This window comes from Elgaria multicarinata, chromosome 6 (assembly GCF_023053635.1).
Source record: "Elgaria multicarinata webbii isolate HBS135686 ecotype San Diego chromosome 6, rElgMul1.1.pri, whole genome shotgun sequence".
NCBI classification, from domain to species: domain Eukaryota; kingdom Metazoa; phylum Chordata; class Lepidosauria; order Squamata; family Anguidae; genus Elgaria; species Elgaria multicarinata.
The window spans coordinates 76,355,953-76,376,329 of record NC_086176.1 but is presented as its reverse complement, the minus strand read 5'-3'; the positions used below and the strand labels follow the sequence as shown (position 1 = coordinate 76,376,329).

General features: G+C 41.2%; 1 protein-coding gene across 1 annotated transcript in view; it reads left to right on the top strand.

The window, feature by feature from the left end:
• Positions 1-18,080, top strand: part of ADGRV1 (adhesion G protein-coupled receptor V1) — a 319,443-nt gene extending 301,363 nt beyond the window's left edge. Inside the window, exons 88-90 of the mRNA XM_063129627.1 lie at positions 5,704-5,895; positions 11,221-11,398; positions 17,654-18,080. Coding sequence (XP_062985697.1) covers positions 5,704-5,895; positions 11,221-11,398; positions 17,654-17,772 — 489 coding nt within the window. The 3' untranslated portion in view covers positions 17,773-18,080. The remainder of the gene's footprint in view (positions 1-5,703; positions 5,896-11,220; positions 11,399-17,653) is intronic.
• The last annotated feature ends 2,297 nt before the right edge of the window (positions 18,081-20,377 follow it).

Here is a 20,377-nt window from a genome sequence, read left to right as displayed (position 1 = left end):
TCTGTGTAAGGTCTTGCGTTCATAGCATTCTCTCTGAATTACACCCTCTTCCTCCCATGTAGTGCCTTTCTCTTGCATCCTGCATCTGCTTCAGCTGTGAGATGTGCATTATGTGTTATTCATTGCCGTAACAGCAACATATGTGTAGGTTCCTTTAATGAGCATCGCTTAGTTCAGTGATTAAGGGAATAAAGAGACGATGTCTCAGGATGTTGAAAAATATCTGGTTTTATTCGGAGGAGGAGCCCTCCTTGGAATACAACTACATATTTTTTCATCATCCTGATATTTTGTGTCTTTATTCCATTTGGCATTTCAGATGTTCTCCAGTTTTGTTTGATCCTGAGCTTCAGTGATAGTTGTATAGTGACCAGTGAAATTGTACTGGCTGAGCAAACCTGTTGGGGAAGGTGCATCATAATGAGTTCCAGGTCAAGGCGTTGAGCAAATAGGTGGTCCAAAGAAAGGCTGCGATAGAATGCATACAACTTATAAGTGCAAACATGCATAGGATTGGTCTGAAAATTCTGTTGGCAGACGTCGAATTCAAGGTGTTAGAGTAGGCACATTCTTTATCACTCCTGCCATATTTTGCATAGTAGTTATCCACCTTAATAGATACCACTCTTACTGTTGGATGCAAAACTCCAAATAATAGCAGCAGAAAAACAGCTGTGTGTTTCTGCCTGCAGTCTGGCAGTCTGTTTTATTTTAAATATCCACCATTCATAAAGAGGTCATAATTATTATAATAATCTCAACACTGCAAAGGAAAAGAAATGAGGATATAAATAAAAGCATTAACCTGGTTTTACTCAAGGACATTAGAGTGATTACATGAGCTGTTATGTTTCGATTGTGATACATCTAGGGCTTGGCAAAGCTGCTATCTTATCTCCTTCTCTCCCTTTCTCTCATATGTCTCTTGCACATGCTGCACACCTTAGAATTATTCCATCCTGAGTGTTGTTTATACTGTCACCTTGGTTCACAGTGTTCATCTGAAATCCCAGCTGTGTTACTCAAGGCCAAAACAGACATTACTTTAAATCTTTTAAAAGCTAGATGTTTAAAAAAATATTGTATGTTTAAAAAGCTAGATGTTTAAAAATATTACTGTAGAGGAGGCACAGGGTTCCCAATGTGGATCAGGACCCTAGCATGGCAGTTAGGGGTTACGATCTGGACCTTAAAAGCCCCCACTAAATCTACGGTAGAATAAAAAGAAAGGGGGGGGAATATAACTGCTAGATATGGATTTAAAGTAGTTTTTGTTTTGACCCTGAGAAAAGTAGAAACCAAAACGTTTAAATCATTTTAGAAACAGTACAGATCGGAGAAGATCAGATGTTCCATCTTGTGCATAGGTGCTTTCTGCTAGGACAAAACCATCAGTGTGTGTGTGTGTGTGTGTGTGTGTGTGTGTGTGAGAGAGAGAGAGAGAGAGAGAGAGATTGTGTGTGCGTGTAATACACACACACTTTCTCTCTCTAGCTATAGAGAGAGAAGGGGATCATCAGACAGGAAAAATCACGGTTCCCTACCGTTGCTGCTCCCCTCCACCTGCTTCTGTCATACAATACTTCGTCTTTCTCAAAGAGAAAAAAGAGGAAGTAAATAAAGATCACGTGGCCCATTCAGTGGGCGTTTTTATCATGCTGCTTTTCCTGCACACAGCAGGAGACAGTGGCAAGTTTTGCGTCTAAAAATAAATCAGACTTACCAGAGTCTTATTTTGTGATGGAAAGAAGGCCAGCAGGAGCAGGAGATGCGCTGGAGGTGGATGTTATCATCATCAAAAAGACCTGCAAAAAAATGAGTGGGCAGTAATGAGTGTGCAATAAAATGCTCATCTGATGATGCTCAGGGAGAGTTTTATATAAAATAAAATGTTGTATTTATAACCTGCTCTTACACTAGGCTTTCAGCAAACTCACAAACCAGGCCAAACCTTGCAGCATGAGATGCTCCTAGATAATTCACTGGGCCTCTAAATACCATTAGATATATTATTACCAAATATTATTAGCAAATGCTTTGGAAATGAGGTGAAGGCTGGAGACACCTAAGCCAACAAAATAATGGATTGATCCTGTTCAACTTTTGATTTTCCGAGGCACATAATGGGAGTGATGTTTTGGTTAAGCATTAGCCACACTGGTGTGATGAAAGCAAAAGTTCACTCAGTGGATCACTAGACCAGACCTGCTTGGCTATTTGTTTTAACCCATGTATAATCCAAAGAAGATTCGAAGCTACCTCAAATCCTGTGTAATGCAGGGATTAGCCTAGAATCTAGACAGCTACGGCTCATAGTTTTTAAGTCTTCATGCACTATTTTTAGCTATTGAGACACCAAAATGGCATGCAAAACCACACAGATCAGGTTCTAAAGCTGTTTACTAAATAATGCTGTTTAGTAAAATAGAAATAGTTGTGACTGACAAGTTCTTACTGGAATTCTGGCAGTTTCTAGGCAGATTGTTAAATCACCTCTTTCTCAGACTGCTGATTGTGCCTTGACATTAAAAGCATATAAATGTATTTACTTTGACTTAAACCCAACATCATGCTAGCAGAGATCCTTCCTTTCTGCTCCCTACTCCAGCCCTATGTGCTGCCTCAAAATCTGCTCTGGAGGGTTTCCAGTTGCCAAAATACTCAAGAAAGCCAGTGACAAAGGAAGAAAACAAATTCAGCTTGAATTATCATTATTTCTATGACCACTACCATACCATTCTTTGCTGAGTTTTTAATTACTATTTTTGTTTTAAAATAAAAAAAAATGATTAAGAGCATCATCAGACGGGCATTTTATCGCACGCTCGTTACTGGCTACTCTTGACGACACCGTGTACCTCCTGTGCATCTCCCGCTCTTTCTGGTCTTCTTTCCATGACAAAATAAGACCCCAGTAATTCAGATCTTTTGGGTGGAAGCGAAACTTGCCACCATTTCCTGCTGTGTGCAGGAAAAGCAGCGTGATAAAAACTCCCACTAAATGGCCACGTGGTTGTTGTTACCTCCTCTTCGTTTGTTGTGTAAAGAAAGAGGAAGCTGTCCATTGCTATTATGGGACAGCACCAGGAGGCTAAAACGATGGTAGGGAAATGTGATCCACCCACCCACTCCACCCCAGTCTGATGATGATATAAGTTGGGTTTTTACCTCACTTCGGTAAGAATTATTTTGGTGTTTTGAAAATTGGGATTGGCTGAAAGGGCTTTTATCTGATGATGTATGGTTCATAGCATAAGTTTGCATACAAGTGGAACTTGAGTGTTCCTGGTCTTCTTTCATATTCCAAGTTGAGAAAATTTGGCATTCCCAAGTGTAAGGAGTTAGATGAAAGCTTGTTTTCAATTTATAAGCTCCGAGTTTCATGCCTCTGGGTACCTTTGAAACAGGTATTACTTAGTGTTGTTTATTTCAAAATACCTGAAGGTAGTAAGAGCCAAAAAACATAGTACATGCGTGCATGCATGCACGCACACACGCACACTCACAAATTTAACATCAGACAACTCTGAATGTATTCCTTCCAAAGCTCCCAAGAGCTTCGATCTTAAGATCTGCAGGACTGGAGAGTCCCTCCAAGCAGAGGGGAAATTACCCCAAATCAGGGATCATCTAAAGTGCTTCTACCTGAATTGAGGCTCTTTTACCCTCTCCCAGCTGTGCCATGCACCTCATCCCATACTGTGGAACATAGCCATAGCCATGTTAATATTGGTTTTGAAATGTTCATTTTATTTTAATAAGCCTCTCTTTTTTCATGTTGAATGTCTCCCCAATTTTCCATGCTAGCTGCCACACAACCCTTGAACAAACCAAGTAACTAACATTTGGCAAACGTGATCAGAGTTACTTCCTTGTTCTACTTCAATGCACAATTGTCACTTGCCGATGACAAGATTATCTGTCCTGGAACAAGGCTACTTCCCCCACCCCACTGCCATATTTCTATTGATCTCACAACAGTGATGCAGGATCAGAGTGAGATGGACCTGCAAGCAAAAGTTGTTCTTGTTGCTCCAAAAAAATACGACCATCTGTACAAGGCCAAAGCACGTCTAGTTTGAAAAAACAAGCCCACAATCTGAATCAGCCAAGATTCTGGATGGGGTGACTTTTTTTTTTTTTTTTTGGCCTGCCTGCCTGAGGGCTTCTCTGGATGAGCTATTTATAGCATGCTCATTTCTGGCCACTTTCAGAAGTTTCCAAGTCAATTAAATGATGCTGTAAACAAGCAGGACGTCTCAAGGTGGTTTCCCCTCCTTATTCCATTTTAAAATTAATCAGAGAAAAGCTGGGAAAACCCTTAATGGCATGAAATCGACAGCATGTAAAGCCGGTATTGTTCTATAAAGTTGCTGAGGAAGGGAGGAAGGACTTTAAACAGGGAAGAAAGGATAAAATGCCTCTCTGCAACAAAGGGGGGCAGATCTGATCCCTATGTGCCTACTCAGGATTTCCATTGTATTCAGTGGGGCTTACTCCCAAGTAAGTGCGCCAAGGGTTGCAAACGTACAGCACAGTCTTATACTCAGAAGTTAGTCCTGGCTTTCTTGGGGGCTGCGAGGAAACAGATGAAAATAAGACTCCTCCGCCCTGTTTCTTTGTACACATACCAGAGAGGGAGGGAAGTGCTCCCTCGATTCAACTGTGTCTGCCATTTAAAGGAGCCCTGGAAAGCAGTAGTATCTTCCGCCCCATCACCCCTCTCCTCCCGTGTAATCCATCTCATATCAATTACGCCAAAGAATCAGGAAGCACAACAGCGCTGGATAAATAACGGGATTTCTCTTAATTTAAAGATGCTCTGAGAGAACCATGTAGGGAGGGAGCTGCTGTAGGGAGGATTCTGTTCACATAGTCCCCTTCTTTATCTTAGAAAACTATCAGGAAATAATTGTATGAGAGGATCTAGAGCACATGAACCTCAGATGGCAGTGTTGTAAGAACTGGCTCCTTGAGGATTATCTGAATATAAGTAATGCACATTCAGATAAAGGTCTATAGTTTTCAACTATTTTAAATTAGCACCCCGTTTAAGACACACAAGCAAGGTATTAAATGCACAAAGGCAAAGCAGTCCTAAGATAGTGGGCAGCTTGGAGAACTTCATTTAACTGAAATGTGGCATCTAAGCACTGTTCCAGCCATTGTTTGCAAGGCGTTTCGTTTGTGGCACAGACCCAGCAGGTCAGTAAAAGTACCAATAGCACTATTTGGCAGAATAACATCAGGGCTGGCCGCCTATCACTGTGAGGAAGTCTATTGCCTGTTTCCTCACTGTTGTGATGAATGTGAATCTTTCTTGTTCTACTTTTGGCTTTGCTTCAGAGATGGGTGTGTGTTGTTGTTGTTGTTTAAAAAAACATAATTTTAATTAACCATTTATCTTAATAGAAGCTTCAGGGCATTACCTTGCTGTTATTTTCCAAAGCAGTGATTTACATTGACACTTTTGCTTGCATTTTTTTTTAATGTACATTATAATCATATGGACTGTTGTTGCTTGGGATTCCGGAAGACATCTGCTGTTCTCCTTTAAGGAGAAGGACAAGACAATTTCTATATTGCCAAATAGTTAAAGCCCTCTGAATCTTCTCATGGTGTAGTTTTCTTATTAATCTTGTCATGACGCAGTTTTCAAGGCGGCTTAGTTTTATACATTTTTCCTCCCTCCCCTCTTTCCAGGGTCTTTATGTCTTCGTGGTGTATTTTATTCTACACAACCAGCTCTGTTGCCCTGTAAAGGCAAGTTACACAGTTGAAATGAATGGACATACAAGTCCAGGTTCTGCGTTTTTCACTCACGGCAGTGGCATGCCCCCAGCAGGAGGAGAGATCAGCAAATCTACTCAGAACCTGATCACGGCCATGGAAGAGGTACCTTCATTACTTTCTCTCTACATACTGATAATAAATGTACTGTGTATAGGCATTACTCTTTGAAAGGCAGAAATGAGGCTGTGTAAATGTTTACATGCAGTGGTTAGTTGAAGGCTCTTCGAGAATTGGGTTCAAATCTCATCTCTCCCTCAGACTCATTGTGTAGCCATCTCATTTTCTTTGCCTCTATGGCTGAAATAATAGCAATTTACAGCAAAACATTGCTCTCAGGGCAGGCATGCTAAACATTGTAAAAGAGTTTATTTATAGCTACAGTATTTATATGCTGCTTTCTCATTAAAGAAAGAGCATGCAAAGTACGTCAAAACAAACAAGAATAATAAAAGACTAAGTGTAGAGTGCAAACCTATGCAGGCCTACTCAAAAATAAGTCCTCTGATTTCAATGGGACTTGCTTCCAATTAAGGGCACAATCCTGTTTAGACAGAAAAGAAGCCTTATAATAACTCCCAGTATTCCCCAGCCAGCCATGCTGGGAACTGTAGGCCTTTTTTTCTGTCTAAACAAGCAAGCTGCAATTCTATACCCAATTACCTGGAAATAAGCCTAATTGAAACCCATGGAATTATTTCTGAGTAGACATGTATAGGATTGCACTGTAATAATAACACTATTGGTGGCAGTACAAAATAAAATTATTGGACTCACAGTTCACTTAAAGCCTGGTGAAAAAGCGAGGTCATCTAAAAACTCCAGTAGAGCAGGATGACTGAATTTCTCCTGGGAGGAAGATCCATAATACTAGTGCTACTATTGCCTGAGTGGAGGATCAGCTCATGCTGACAGTAGTAGCACTTGGAGCAACAACTGTCTGGGAGAGTGGGAAAAACAGAAGCAGCCACTCCCTCAGATCTCCCAGACATCGGCCATTTAGAGCATTAACGGTCTAAAACAGCACCTTGACTGTGGCTCAAACAGACTAGTAACCAGTTCAGATCAAAAAGAATCCACCTCCACGGCTTCATTTCAAAGCTGTTGCTATTCCTAAATCATTTTCAAAGGCAGTCCCACATTTACCACATTACAGCAGCCAAGTCAAGCAGCACGGTGACCACGTCCACAAGAGGGACCCAACCAAAGGTGAGAAAAATGTGCTCCTGACGTTGTCCGCTGTCTGACTGTCTGAAAGCAACGTTTCGACTATGCACACTACCTAAGTGAGAGCGGCATATAAAATCATAAATGTTCATTGTATTGGCATCATGGCCTAACACAGCATGGCATTTTATTATCACAACTAGCCCTGAGAGATAGTGATTTGCTGAAATTACTCAGGGTCAAACTTTGAGTTTGAAGACATGGTGTCCCGATGTTTTATTTAAACTATAAAGCAGCTGGAGGGGGATTGGACTGGGGTATCAGGTGGAGGAAGGGGGGGGGGGCAAACCTTTTCCCATTCTGTTTTCCCCATGAAAAGTCCTACTCACTCCAACCCCTGAAGCTGTTGTAGGACAGCAGGAGGTTAAACCAAACATTATGTTTAGTTTCGTCCTCGGTGAGTTTCACAGTTGAATAGGAATTTGAACAGTGATATCCACATCCAAACCCAGCTACTATACAGTTCTGTCTAGTAATAGTAGCAGTGGTAGTAGTAATAGCAGCAGTAAACCATTTTACAATTTTTGTCTGTTAACCACAAGCAAGTAACATTATTTTGTATAATAACGTAAGCTTGGGCAAAAGTTACATTTATTTATTATTTATTAAAACATTTAGAGCCCATTTTAACCTCAAGGGGGCTAATAATAGTAAGTTTGTTTGCTTTTATATCACCCAATAGCCAAAGCTCTCTGGGTGAGTCACAACAATTAAACCCCCCAAATACAATGTTAAATACACTATAGACGTTTAAAACTACAATATAAAATAGAAGTAAAAACCAAAATTAAACCCAGTAGCAATACAAAGATTTAAAATACAGTTAACGAATTTAAAACAACAGAAACTGAAAGACTAAAATACCTGAGACAATAAGGTCTTCATCTGGCACTGGAAAGAGTACCATGTAGGCATCAGGCAAGCCTCTCTGGGAAGCTCACGCCATAACTGGGGTGCCACAACAGAAAAGGCCCTCTTCTTAGTAGCCACCCACCTCAGTTCCTTTCACAGGGGTTGCCCTGGAAGGGGATGTTGGCTACTTGCCTGTAGTTGTTAACATCATCTGCGTCCATATTAGGTATTTTCAGGCATGGCCTAATTAACCACCTCCTTTAAAGAGGTCGGCACCACTCCCTCTCACAAGGTGGGGTTTATATCCCCTTCCCATTTGATGTAATAAGCCATGAAGGGTTGACTAGACTTGGCCATGCACCTCGTCGTCACCCTTGCCCATAACTAGTGAAACTCATCAAATAAAATTGAACCAAACAGTGCTCTGGGCACCTCTGCTAAATAGAACTGCATTGGTAGTTGTGGTGTCCAATTCATGGTGGATTTGAGTAACTTTGGGCTCATCTACACCAAGCAGGATATTCCACTATGAAAGTGGTATGAAAGCGGTATATAAAAGGCAGGAGCCACACTAATGCTTTATAGTGGTATTGAAGTGCACTGACAACTGTTGGGGACCATGACACATTCCATATACCGCTTTCATAGTGTTATATCCTGCTTGGTGTTGATGTGTCATGGGCCTCAATAGTTGTCAGTGCACTTTAGTACCACTATAAAGCAGTAGTGTAGATCCTGCAGTGCACTTCAATACCGCTATAAAGCAGTAGTGTGGCTCCTGCCTTTTCATACCGCTTTCATAGTGGAATATCTTGCTTGGTGTAGATGAGCCCCAAATCTTCAAAATGTCGTAAAACTTGTCACAGTGTGCTACTGAGGGTTCCACCATTTCAGTCCCTGACCTAGACTGTAGTAAACCTGGCATTCAGTATCAGCACCAGGAGCCCCAAGATAAGCTGGTAAGCCAGCTAGGAGTCACCTAATTGGAGAAAGAACCAGAAGAGGGGATGGGCATAAGGTATCTAGACCCTCTTCTCCTTAACTGGCTTGTTAATCCCCCAAGCTGTACCTCCTCCTACCCATGACCTCACTAATAGGGCACCACCACCCCGATTAGCCAATCAATTTCCCAGACACATGTTAAAACAACGACATAAAATAGAGAGCCCCTGCCTCTCAGTGCAATAGCTAACAAGGGCAGATGAATGTCTGCAATTGCTCCTCTGTTCTCCAAGCTGCTGGTCGCTGGAGAGTATAGAGCTGAACAGCTTTGCAGTGCTCACCTCTGCTGGCATCGCAAGCAGGCAGACAAGGCTCTGGAGGCGCAAGAGGAAAGACGCCCCTCCACCAGCAGTGTTCCAACGGCCAGTCTGCTCTCTCCAGTGTCTCTGCAAGCCAAGAGCCTTTGGCTCTTGCCCGTCAGCTTGCACCAAAGGCTCACACCACTGCCAGGACTTGCCTTTAAGTACCTGCAAGGCTAGAGAAGAAGGAGACAGACCACCTCAGCCAGGCAACTCAGCTGGTAAAAAGATAACAGCACTTAAAATAACAATAAACCACTAAAAGCTGCCGTAAAACAGCATGGTAGAGAAAGAGTACAAAAAGCTATCAAAAATAATCTAATGAGTCAGTTTTTATATATAAACACTTCAGTAAGGGAGCACACAGTTACGGCCCAAAAGCCAACCTAAAAAGGAAGATTTAAAACTTCTTACAGAAGGCCATTAGAATGAGGTTGAGACAAGCCTCCATTGGAAGAGCATGCCTGAGCCTAGGGATAGTCACTGAAGGAGCTCCCTGCCCGGGTCCCAGCTAACTGTATTTCTGGGATTTGGGTGTGTGCAGAAGGGCCTCTGATGATTATCTCAATAGGCAGGCAGTTTTGGAGGGAAGAAGGCAGCATTTCCAATATCCTGGTCCCAGACCGTAAGGTAGGCGTGATATTGCTGCTGTAAATCTTACCAGTCCTTTTTGCACTGCTTTCACCTTTTTCTAATCTCTTTGGACATTACCCGTCCTATTACAGAGTCCACGATAAATACACATGGAAATTAGGCCACAGTTGCACAGTTCACCCTTTTAGATGTTTGTAGTTCTAGCAATTAGTTATTAGACAAAGAAAGGTGCCTTGGCAAGAATATACATACATCAGTGTACCAAGAACAGTAAGTGCAACTGGCTACATGCCCTGAAGGAACAGGGGACAGCCCTGAAAAAACAGTCTCATATAAAATAACCTCTTAAAAGATTAGCGGTTGGAAAACAAATGCTTTTCCGCTGGGGGAAAAAAGGAAGACTTCTTTGTAAAGAGGTATTTTTATGTTCTCTTAGTCTTGGCTGCGCTTTGTCTGGGGAAATTCTTCACGACGAGGCAAATAGGGTTGTTGTTGGTTTGACAACCTGTTCATTGGTAAGGCCAGAATATTTGGGGTGGACATTTGCATCTCAATAAAGGCAATGTATTTATATCCTGGTTGGGGAAATTTAGGGAATTGATAACATCGCTGGAAGGATGAGGGAGGCCATGCAAGCTCTTACGCAGAGAGTCATTTCCTGCAACTTTTATAATAATTGTATACTCCATCATCAGAGGTGCAGCAGAGCCAGGCTTCACAGAGATGCAGCACTTTTTGATTAGCAGGGATGCTGGCATCATCTGCCACCTCTCTTGGTGGGTTCACCCTGAGAACAAGCCACAAGTTTCAGAGTGGCTTGTAAGCCCACCCAGCGATGTTGGGTTCAGACATCACAACAACCTACACCTGGCGAGGGTAATTATGCCATTTCAGCAGCTCATGACTAGAACGTGCAAGGAAGGAAAAATAAGTCATTGTGTTATCAGAGGCAGTCAGCCTATTTATACCAGTTGCTGGGGGAATATGGGTGGGATGGTGCTGTTGCACCGTATCCTGTTTGTGAGTCCCTGGCCACTGTGTGAACAGAGTGCTGGACTAGATGGAACCTTGGTCCAATCCAGCGTGGTTCTTATGTTCTTATGTATTTTCCCTCCCTGATCATGTGAACCTGGTCTCTGACTTTCCAGTTTCCTCTGAGTTTAGCTGCAATCCTCACAGTAGTAAGAGTGGGGTGGAGGAATGAATTTTGTTGTAATTTTATGTTGTTAACTGTAAATTCCCTGTGGCAATGCAAAGTATTTGAGAGTATTTGGTCTTGAATGGGACATTAAACCCATTAGCTTTACAACAGACCTGCTCCTGGTGGAGATAAAAACTGCTAGAGTTGTCTGAATTTTTAGACTCTCCTTGGGGGTGTTGCTGTGAGGACTGTCATGATGAGTACCTGATCTTCCAAATTTATCGCTTCACTACTGTTCTTAATACTTTTGTCAAGATGCCAGCAGACTGGGAGAGGGCTTCTTTGAGGCCGGCCAGCCAGGCCAGTGCTGTCTTTAAGCAGAGCCCACAGAATGGCACTGCCTATACCACTCCGGGAGGGTTCAGTACCAGCTCCTTGGTGGCTGATGAGGAATCACAAGAGTTTGATGATCTAATATTTGCTTTAAAAACCGGTAAGTGTATTTCTCTCCCCACCCCACCCGTGTTTTTTCAAAGGGTCGCATGTAATGCTTTACAACAGATATAGCTTTTTTTTGCTTGTGCATTCTGGATGGCAGTTCAAATTAGAGCAAAAAAATGTTTTAGCACCCTTGTTTATTTCCTGGAGTTAATATGCAAATTATTTAAAAGACCTACAAAGCAAATTGAATTCAAAAGCATTAAGCTTTTGTCTTGTTTTTATACATGTCAGGAAATCAAGCTATTCCGGAATGTTTAGGCTGCAATCTTATACACACTTTCTTACAGTAAGCCCCATTAAGTTCAATTAAGTTATTTCGTAGAAGATATGTATAGTATTGTACTCTTAATGGATTTTCTCAAGTGCTTGTCTTAGAGCTTCTCTACATAAGTGATTTATTGCATCCTCATGATTGGCCACTCACAGAAGTTTGTGGGTCCTTTACATGATGTCGTCAACTTCCAGGATGTCTCCTGCACCTTTTTTAATCTCGCTTAAACACACACGCACCGGAGATAATGGAGTATTTAAAATAATAACAGGATTAATTCTGCCACTAGATGGCACACTTTCATTGAACTTTATTTAACATTGACAAGAGGGGAAGTTTTCGATTACAAATCATGTGGTCGATGTTTAAAGGAGACTGTAGTAAATATGGAAAGACCCAAGGGGAAAAAAAGGCTGGTAAGGCTATGGGTTTTTTCCTTAATGTAGAGACACTTTTAGACTAGCATATAGGAAAGAAATGGTTTTCTTATAGGATCAACATTCTTAATAGACTGTTTCACACCTGTATGAGCGCTACCAAATATCTTACATGAATGTTGTATGCACCACAGAAGCACTATTATGGACCAGTTAGGATTGTGCGTCCTTGCAGATTTAGGTTCCCAAGGGGTATATGATTCTGGGTAGTAAGTGCAAAGCTACAGGGGTCCAGTGGTTACAGCAGTAGGAGAGGCAGTCACAGCTGAGTTGGGAAACAGGCCAGGAAACAGGGAATGGCTATTAAATCTTGCCATGCAATACAAGCAATACACAGGAGTTGGTCTGTGGCAAAGGCAGGGGCAGTTATATAGGGGCAAGAATGGACCAGGACCAATCACATAGAGTGGGGGTAGAGGTACAGAAGGAGATAATGGGGCTGTTTGGATACCCAGGAGGCACATAGACTGCAAAGGTAAAATGATGGTTAAGGGAGCAAGGATGCTACGAAGCACCTAGAAAGACCCAAGCTTAAAATGCCCTGTTTACAACTACAAATATACTGTATGGTTGCATGCCATTGCAACAATCATACCACCTCTCAAAGAGCTCTTTAATCAGGCACCTGTGTGCTTCCAGTTCATTTCTTGTCTGTTTATATGTAGGTCAATCTCCAGCACCACTCTATGTAACCAGGCCTCAGTCTGGTCTGTTAGCAAGATTCACACCTGCATAAACATGACAGCATGGGATGTAGGAATAATACTGCTTAACAAGCCATGAAGTGACAGAAATATATATATTTATGTGCCTTCACAAGTGCCAAGTTATATAACTTTTTTCATCTGAAAACAGCATTGATGAAAGTAAGGGACAAATTATGAGTGCCCTGAAGAAATAGTTCTAGAGGCGCCATGTCACATAGGTACAAAGATCACAGTAATCTGCCTAGAGACATCTTAAACTTGCTTTACAGGTACACCAAGTTTCCCAGGGAAACCAACTCTTCAGAGTGCCTTTAAACACAAACTGCATACGAGTTCAGTGGTATTTAGACGGATAGACCATTTCAGCTGAAATCTTTGTGGGCCCCTAAAGATTCACATCTGGGCAGTGGACTTCCTGTTTCAGACAGTACTGCAAGGGTCATGCTTTCTTGGTAAAAAGGAATTCAAAAGGAAATACAAAGTGTTTAATTCTTTATAGCGCCTATTGAAGAAGTCTCAATACAGGGGTTCCCAATATGGCGCACATGGCACCCACTGGCACCTCCAAGGCCACCCACACAGCTCTCCACTCCCTGCCCCTTCAAAAAATAAAAATAAAAATACAACTCTTGGAAAATGTTAGGGCATTCTTCTTTCTCTCCCTTTCTAGCCTCGCCATTTCTATCCCCCCACTTCTTTAGTTTGCTGTTTCCTTCCTCTTAGCCTCTCACCTTGTTCTTTCTCTACCCCGTTGACTTCCTCTAGTTTTACTATTTCTTGCTGTTTCTCCCCCTCCCCACCTCTAGCCTTGCTCTTTCTCTCCCCCTCCCCCTTTGCCTTGCTAATTCCTCCTTGCCTCTAGCCTCTCTGTTTCTCTCCCAACAACCACTTCTTTAGTCCCCAAACTAGGCCCCCATGGCAACTATTATGTGACTAGCCACACTCTTCATGGGAGCCATTTTGTGGTGGTGCCCACAACAATGTTTTTCAAATTCCCAAATGTGCTCATGGGTCCATAAAGGTTAGAGACTCCTGGCTTAATGAATACATGAGTATGGAGAATCCATTATTAGTAAGGACATCATAGCATAGGCCAGCCTTTCCCAACCTGGTGTCTTGCGGATGAGTTGGACTACAACCCCTTTCATCCCCATGCTGGCTGGGGATGTTGGGAGTTGTGGTCCAACACACCTGGAAGACACCAGGTTGATGGAGGCTGGCATAAGGCTCTTTAACATGTGCATTATGTGGGGCAGAACATATAAGACCAGTGTTGAAACGGTAAAGTACATTCTGATATTGAACAAGCTAACAATACTGAGTATTACAATGCACTCGTTGACATGTTCACACAGCTGATGGCCCTACAGGGGCCTCACTGGTTCTGAAAGCTAAGCTGTCACTCAGCACCCTTTTTGTTTAGAACTCTACTTCAAAACGGGAATCGAAGTCAGGTTCAGATCCCAGACTTTCCTTTTTGTGACTGCAAGATGAGCAGAGCTGATAAAGAAGCTAGGCTACTGTTATTAGCAAGACAAACATGAAAGACAAACTTAACCACTCTTGTTGGAAGTGTGCAGGCAAAGTTTCTCAGAAATCACATTCCCAGTGTGAAATCATTACATAGCCTTACAAGGCCTGATGTGCTTTAGTCTGAGAACAAGCTGGCCCTATGAACTCTTAACCGTCAGTGGTAAACACTTCTAGTCTTAATAGTCTGTCTATGTACAGCAAACAGTTTTAGGTTATTGCTTCATAGGAAATTTGATATCCTACTGATATTCAAACATAACCTTATCAGTTCCTAAAGATTTCATTTCTGGCATCAGAGACTGAATTGGTGTCTCCCCCCCCTTTTTTTTTTTTCTTAAGAAAAGGGTCATTGTGTTAAGGTTCAGAACCTGGAAAAGCACCAATTTAAATAACATATAATCATGCTTAGCATAAAGATATGAAATGTACAATGGCAGTCCATTCCATTTGGTCTTGTGTTGTGTTTTTGGACGTTGGCCAGCAGCAGTTAATTCTGGAACTTACATAGTGGGACGATTCTGAAGTGGCCTAGCCCCACCTTGACCTTTTCTGTACCATTATTTTATATACTAATCCATCTATCTGAACTGAATTCTTCCATTTACAAGGAAAAAGCATGGATGGACTCAAATCCATTATTTGAGGAAAAAGCATGGATGGACAAATAATCCATTATTTGTCACTCTCTTTTGTTGTGGAGTTGGATTGTCTGAAAGGGTCCAAAATGTCATGGGATCTGAAGTCAACAGACTTCTGGAAAGCCTCAAAAATATGGCTTACAAAAATAATGGAGGACTAGTGGAGACATAAATAATTTTCTTTCTTCCTAATGTTGGTTGTTTCTTCTGTTGTTGTTGTTTTAAAAAATTGCCTGCTCATAAACTGGCAAAACCAAAGAGGTTCCTTACAGTTCAGGAGTTCCTAATAGTTCAGGAGCTTGTAGCTCCATTGTTACCAAAAAAAAACGAGTTAATAAATAAATAAATAAATAAATAATAATAATAATAATAATAATAATAATTGTTTGAATACACTGTACTTTTAATATACCAAATGTAATAATTTTATTCCAAACCAACTTGGACATAATTACAGTTTATGTTCCTAAAATAACAAAGTGACTTTCAATCTGTAAAAAGTGCTAATATTGCATTATTTCAATTTTTCTGAAAATTTCCATTTTTTTTCTAGGGAAAAAAATCCAAATTTCCGGAAATTTTACATCTCTACTTAGCAGGCCACATTTATTGCTGGTACAAAGTCCTTTGAAGCCAATGCATTTGCAACTGAAATAGTTTTGCCCAGTACATTGAGCCTTTGCAGCCCTGGGTCATTTGTAACTGGTTATACTGGAAAGTAATGTCTGGCATTAATCTCTTGTGACATTAGAATGTTTCATTATGCTTGCATGCACTTCTAAATAAATAGGAATAGCAAGTCTTGAAATGCTCAAATAGGGGTTGGGCAATTTTTTAAAAATGCTTTATTTACTTTTCCTGGGACCAGAGCACAGCATGTTCACTCAGGCAACAATACCCTGCCTGTGCCACTTGCCCAAGAAATGGGATAGGGGTGGGGAGAGGAATTAGGGCCTTTCTGCTGCCTGCTTTTTTGTTGTTGTTGTTGTTCATGAACAATTGAAACCCTGTTGAAGCTGTTTCTGCCACCTGCCATTGGGCATACATCTCTGTACAGAAAATTCCTCAAGGTGTCTCCCTGATAAACCAATTCTTTTCTTGATGTAATGCTGGTGCAAGGAGTCATTCAGCTAGTTCAGGCCTTGGCCAGGCTCCCCTAAGGCAACGTTATTGAGGACCCATTCCCCATGCAAGTGTTTTCCTTGCAGGCACAAAACTTTAATAGGGCAGGGAGAGGGTAGGAATAATAATAATAATAATAATAATAATAATAATAATAATAATAATAATTCTTACCTGACTCTCCCTCTGGATCGAGGCGGGGAACAACATTAGATACAAATACCATAAAATACATAAAACTAATTAAAACATATAAAACTAATACAATGTTAAAATAACAGAAGAAGGAGTGACTGTAATCCTTTTTTTCATATCCTGGGTGTTACATGCACAGTCAGGGCCATGTGATTATTAACGGTGACAGGATTCCATGAAGATACAACAAGAGGGCCTCTTAGTAGCATTACAGGCTGAACAAAGAACCACACAGAAACAGAGCTGTTTTTCCTTGTCAAAGCTAAACCCTTAAGCAAAAATAAAAATAAATTAATAATAAAATTGAAAAATGGCAACCTGAGGGAACAGGGCCCACTTCCCCTTTAGAATGTTCTGGAATACTAGACAACCAGTTAGGCCATTTTATGCCAAGACTGTATATCACCTTCATGCTTCCTTACCTACCATCAATCAAGGAAGCCTAAAAGTTGTAGTCCTGTGAAAAGGGCTAGAGACTAAACATTTTTCAAACAAACACCCTCACAGAGCTACAGACATTTTGGAGGTAAGCGTTGCTAGTTAATCCAGTTACAAACTGGTTGAAATGAGTACTTTCGACAAGAGTCATTTGGGGTTCCTGACTGCAGACTTCACCTCTGTTTTATGTTTTATAGCAGCGTTGGGCAACTTGGGGCCCTCCAGATGTTTTGGGTGTACAACCCCCAGTGGCCGTAGCCAGCTAAGCCAAGCCAATGGTGAGGGATCATGGGAGTTGTAGGCCAAACCATCTGAAAGGCCACAGGTTGCCCACTGCTGCTTTAAGATCATAGGTAAAATTCTGTGCATGTTCGTGCATGCGTGTATTCACACACACACAATCAGCCCGAATCTGAAACATCACAAAGGCAATATATTACGGAAAAACAAGAGTCATATCTATAACACCATTTAACCTTCTGTGTTCTTTATAACTGCAATTTATGGATACAAATGTCGAGGGAGGGCAGGAATGTGAAAAAGGGAAAGAGAAGATCTCAAAGTGCGCTAGAAATAATCGTTTTATTAAGGCCCTCTGGATCAACTGTGTTAATCTTATCATGGATCAGCTAAAACAATCTTGCATACTACCAACATGCAATATTGCATTAGCAGTTTCTTGATGAGAATTGTGCTTGCAGTTCAAAATAAACAGTTTCTGTTGCACACTTGAGCTCTTTCTTTTGTACGAAAAATCCAGACCAGAAAGATAGGAATAATTTGTATTAGGGACAGGAAGGCTGATATCCGAATAAAGAAATGGGCAGGCTTGGTTTCTGCAGGAGATGCTGCTGTTTTGGTTTCCACCACCCCACCCTGCTTTATGTCTTGCTTTCTGTGTTTCAGGTGCAGGCCTCAATCTCAGTGACACCGAGTCCTGCCATGGCAGCCAAGATGGAAGCACCATGGTTAATTCCCAGATTGTAGAGCTTAGAAGAATACCCATAGCAGACACTCACCTCTAGAACCTCCTTTCTTTTCTTTTCTTTTTTATTCCAACCTCCATGTTTTTATATCTGTATTTTCCTTTTGTACTAAACCCCCTCCTCCACTACATAACAGCTATGTAGTAGAATGCTGTGAATTATAACTGGACAATTAACAAGAAGTATTTTTGTTTGTTTGTTTGTTTGTTTTGTAAATGAGGAAGGAAACCTTGTAAATTCTTGCAGTGAGCAACTGGCTCAGGTTTGAACCCATTAACATAGATGCACATATTCCATCAAGTGTAGACTTTTTTTTAAAGTTAACCTGAATGTGTATGGCTGTTTTAATAAAACCCAATAGAGTCAATTTCATAGAGATTTTTGTGTGTCTCTGTGTGTGGCTAAACAGAATTTTAAAGACATGCCTTTTGTAGAGCTCCCAATTATTTTAACACCACAAATCCCATCATTTCTCCTCTCACACAAGGTACAGCATAATCTTACCCTGCAGAACTTGCATGCAGAGACAATAAGGCCATCGGCAGATGATGAGAAAATATGTTTCCTGTATGGGTTTGTTTAGTTTAGTTTAAAGAAATCTATTGTTTAATGTCAAAGCTTTCATATATGGCCCAGTTCAGCTTAGTTTGCAGCTGTGGGAGAAATTCAGGACTCTTTTCATGCTATTCCACAGGTAATGAATGTGGGGAGGGGGGAGCGATTTTGTTCCCAATCTACACACAATTATTATTATTATTATTATTATTATTATTATTATTATTATTATTATATTTATTTGTATCCCACCTTATGCCCAATACTTGGCCTCAAGGCGGTTTTACAAAATTTAAAACATATACATTTTAAAACCTATGAAAAGAAATATAAGAAGTTAAAAATATATTAAATATATTACAATATTAAAACAATAAACATTTAAAATACATGATAATTTTAAAAGTTCTTAGCATAGATGGAGGCCCTGATTATTCGTCAAAAGCCTGCCAGAACAAAGAAGTTTTTGCCTGCTTCTGAAAGCACATCCCAATCTAGCTTCCCTGGGAAGAGAGTTCCAGAGCACTGGAGTAGCCACTGAGAAGGCCATCTCCCATGTTCCCACCAGGCACGCCTGTGAAGATAGTGGGACTGAAAGAAGGGCTTCCCCAGAAGCACACGGGCAGGCACATATGGGAGAACAGTCTTTCAGATAACCTGGACCCGAGCCATATAGGGCTTTATAAGTCATAACCAGCACTTTGAATTGGGCCCAGAAACAGACTAGAAGCCAGTGGGGCTATTTTAACCGGGGAGTTGAATGCTGCCTGTAAGTAGCCCCTGCTGCAACTCTGAAGAGAATGTCTCAAGAGAGCTTCTCATACATGATAGCTCTCTTCAGTCAAGTATGAGAGGCTCCTCATATGAACAACTGTGTGAAAGGGAGAAAAAGTGGGTCATACTCATTGGCCCATCCCACTGTCGTTTCCTCACATGCTTAAAGGTGGTTTGGTCTAAAGCATGGCTCCTGCTATACTTTTCCCACATTATTTAGAGACCGAGTCATACAGTTTCCTACTTGCATGGCGACCCTATATTCTAACTAGGTATGAGGCCCAGAAGAAGTGGTATGTAACATGGTTTTCACTGTTCGGGGTCATGTCAGGCAAGGCAGGAGCCATATCAGGACCTTGGATAGCACTCTGTAGCACTCGCTGGCTGAAGTGTTCTATAACGAGCTGTTGTCTCAGCAAAGGACTGCAGTCAACTGAGGCCTTAAGAAGGCTGGCAGATCCTGATGTTTCAGTGGCTCCAGCCCTGCTGGTTGCTGACTGCAGTTGTTTAAAGGGCCAGTGTCTGTTTCTGCAGTCTCATGCTTGTGCACAGCTCAGGGATGGGATAAACTTTAGGGGAGTTAGTTGATTGTAGTGCTATACTGGGAGGACAGGTGGGCTGTTGTCTGGATAATCCTGCCTTTTGGCCCATTCCAGTTTAATTACTCCATAAACTCGGTTGTTAGTACAATTGTTATGAAGAGAACCTTTTGGAGTTCTTCAACATCTTAACAGGAAAACGTGTGATAGGGTGAGAGTTTCTCCACAGAACACAAGCCACTTATTATGTGTGCATTCTCAAGTAGTGTATGGTAATGTTTTTATTTATTTATTTCATTTTTATACCACCCAATAGCCGAAGCTCTCTGGGCGGTTTACAAAAAATAAAACCATGAAAAGCATAATAAAACAACCAACAGTCTAAAAACACAAATACAAAATACAATATAAAAAGCACAACCAGGATAAAACCATAAATAAATGTATTTATGTATTCTATCTTACATGCTTCCCAATTATAAACATATTTAATTTGATGGGTTAAATCCAACATCATGTGAACCAGCATCCACTCACACAACAGGATTTCCCTGTGCACCCCCTGTGTGAACCCTGATCTGCTCCAGAGGGGCCCCAACCCTCCGGAGCAGATTTGGGCAGCATGGAAGGGTGTGTGTGTGTGGGGGGGAGAAATCCATTCTGCCAGCAGTTTCCATTCCATTAGCCGATGGCCAGCATTGGATGCAAACTGATATGCAGACAATTCTAGTGTCAGTTGCTTAAATATTATATTTTTAATTATATTAAATACAAAA